This window comes from Helianthus annuus, chromosome 16, assembly GCF_002127325.2.
Source record: "Helianthus annuus cultivar XRQ/B chromosome 16, HanXRQr2.0-SUNRISE, whole genome shotgun sequence".
Taxonomy (NCBI): Eukaryota; Viridiplantae; Streptophyta; class Magnoliopsida; order Asterales; family Asteraceae; genus Helianthus; species Helianthus annuus.
Window position 1 is genome coordinate 128,886,362 of NC_035448.2, and position 2,349 is coordinate 128,888,710.

At 38.1% G+C, this 2,349-nt stretch overlaps 1 protein-coding gene across 1 annotated transcript; it reads right to left on the reverse strand.

The window, feature by feature from the left end:
* Nucleotides 1-1,555: 1,555 nt before the first annotated feature.
* Nucleotides 1,556-2,073, reverse strand: LOC110916420 (metallothionein-like protein 4B). The gene is made up of 2 exons (XM_022161164.2): nucleotides 1,916-2,073; nucleotides 1,556-1,827 (listed from the first exon to the last, which is right to left on the reverse strand). Exons 1-2 carry the CDS (start codon nucleotides 1,996-1,998, stop codon nucleotides 1,650-1,652), a joined length of 261 nt encoding a protein of 86 aa, XP_022016856.1. The 5' UTR covers nucleotides 1,999-2,073; the 3' UTR covers nucleotides 1,556-1,649.
* Nucleotides 2,074-2,349: the final 276 nt, after the last annotated feature.

Genomic DNA, 2,349 nt, shown 5'->3' on the forward strand with positions numbered 1-2,349 from the left:
CAGATGAGCTTTAATGGCTTTGATATCTGCTTGAGTATCTTTGTACCTAGCTTCAATGACATTTCTGACCATTTGAAGTTGAACTTCATGCTGTTGATCTGCATATTGTGTTTGTTTGTGAAGCAGAGGTTGAAACAGATGCCATAGCTCAGCAGGGGATGGAACAGATGTTGCAGATGGTGCAACAGTGGGTGTAGCCTTTTGAGCTTGTAACAACTGTTGCAGCATAGTTTTGATTTCTGCAACAGATGTGTCAAGTTTATCAACCCTCTCCGTCAATTCTTTGTATTTTAAACCATCACCCAAGTTAATGGGATCATTCGATTTCCCACCAGTGGTGGTTGTATCAGTGGTTGACTTAGGAAAAGTTTCCCAAAAATCATCCACTGATGCCCCTTGTTCTCGGTACTGCGGATTTCTTTCTTCAGCAGAGGTTACCATTTTAAGGTCACCAGTGTATAATGGAAACACACCAGTGGACACTATGGTTCCCAAAGAAGAAATTGCCTTCAAGGGAGTCTCACTAATGAAACTACTGTCCAGGTGTAAACCAGTGGGTTCAACACCTGTAGTAACTGCTCCACTTGAACTACTGACAGGAATTAATTGTAATTCCTGCAGTGTAGCCTCCTCAACTGTTGGTGGGTTAGCAGAGATAGAGACACCAGACTCAGTCACTTGTTGTGGTATATTCTCATTGACAGGTGATTGAGAAGAACTGATTTGTGTCTGGGCTATATCAAGTGCATCCAACAGAGGTATCATTGATGGTGAGAGTTGTGCAGTGAGGATAAGGGTAGAAAGAGAATTTGCGGGAGCTGGGCTGTGGAAGAAGGGATTTGAGGGAGAGATACATTAGAAATGTGGTTTGAAAATACAAAAGAAGAGAACACGAGAATGTAAATATAAAGAGTGAAATGAGAATATAAATCAGTTTATATAAGAAGATAGATGATTGACAGAACTGAGTGAGTGACATGTATTAATTGAAAATTACATATCACATGTATTATGAATTTCAAATTACCCGCAATTTCAAAACATCTGCTAACGTATACGTTTGACAAAGGAACCATCTGCTACTTTCTTGTAGATGGGTAGTGGTTTTCTCTTTAAAATGTGGGCCAAACCTTTTAACATTTGAATACACAAGGCAGTGCTTTAAAATTAAATTAAATGTATTTTAAAGTGATTTATATGTATTTTAAAGTGATTTATATATTAGACTTTATGATGTAATAATGACATAAGAAAAGCATTGTTGGACAACCTTCTACCGACACATAACTTTTCTTATATGATTGGGATTTCTCCTTTTCTTATATCATTGGGATTTCTCTAGAAAGTATAGATATATATGATTATATTATGGGTTGGGAACCCCATGGTGTTGGTAAGAATTAATGATCCCCTTAAAATTTTATGGATCCGAGATTGTTTGTTTGTTATTAAACATAAAATTTATTGACTAGTGTAACACTGGTTATCAACCGATGTTCACCCCGTTAAAAAGTGATTGGTGATAGTTTTAATTATATTATAATCAAGTACAAGACAAAAAAAGAAAAAAGCATCTTATTTATCTTATTATTTTTCTACATACATCACATAAACAGGGTTTATGCACTAGATAAAGGTTGTTATCGGATTCAAGAGGAACAAGTGACACAAGTACAACCATCAGCACACTTGCAAAAGGCTTTCCCGGTGCCCTCCGACGGTGTAGCTTGGGAGCAGCTGCAAGGATTGCATCCACAATGACCACCACACGAACACTTCTTATGCTCCACCTCACCACCACCGCTCTCCATGCGTCCACTCTTGCACCTGCAACCACACACATATATCAATCAAACATGTATGTACGCTGGCTTCAAACACATGCAGAAAGAGCCAAAGAGAGAGAAAGTGAGACCTGCAGGAAACACCACCGGGGCACGGTGAAGGACAGCCGCACCTCTCGTCACATATAACACCCCTACCTCTTATGTCCGCCATCCTTGTTAGTTTTTCTACTTTTTTTACTTATTTTTAAGATATATATAGATTGGAAGAGTGAGCAACGTGGTGGGTTGTGGTGATGGAGAGTTTGACATTTGGACATGTCGTGGCATTAGAGTAGACAACACACCATTTGTTTTGACTTTTCGGCAGTAGCATTTGGTATTCATTCCTTTTGTAATTTGTAATATTAAACTAGTTTTTGCACCACCCGTGTTGCGGAGCAATAAGCCGAATATTTCTCTCTCATAATATATATGTCTGTGTTTCGGTTAGTTGTACATACTACTCATAACACGATCTCAAAAAAAAATTAAATCGAGTTAACCAATTAAAACAAAAACACTA

Excerpts from the sequence above, each read along its gene's own strand:
- LOC110916420 (XM_022161164.2), bottom strand. The coding sequence starts at position 1,998 with ATGGCGGACATAAGAGGTAGGGGTGTTATATGTGACGAGAGGTGCGGC. Across the intron at positions 1,828-1,915 it reads CCCGGTGGTGTTTCCTGCAG|GTGCAAGAGTGGACGCATGG; the intron begins GTCTCACTTTCT and ends GTGTGGTTGCAG.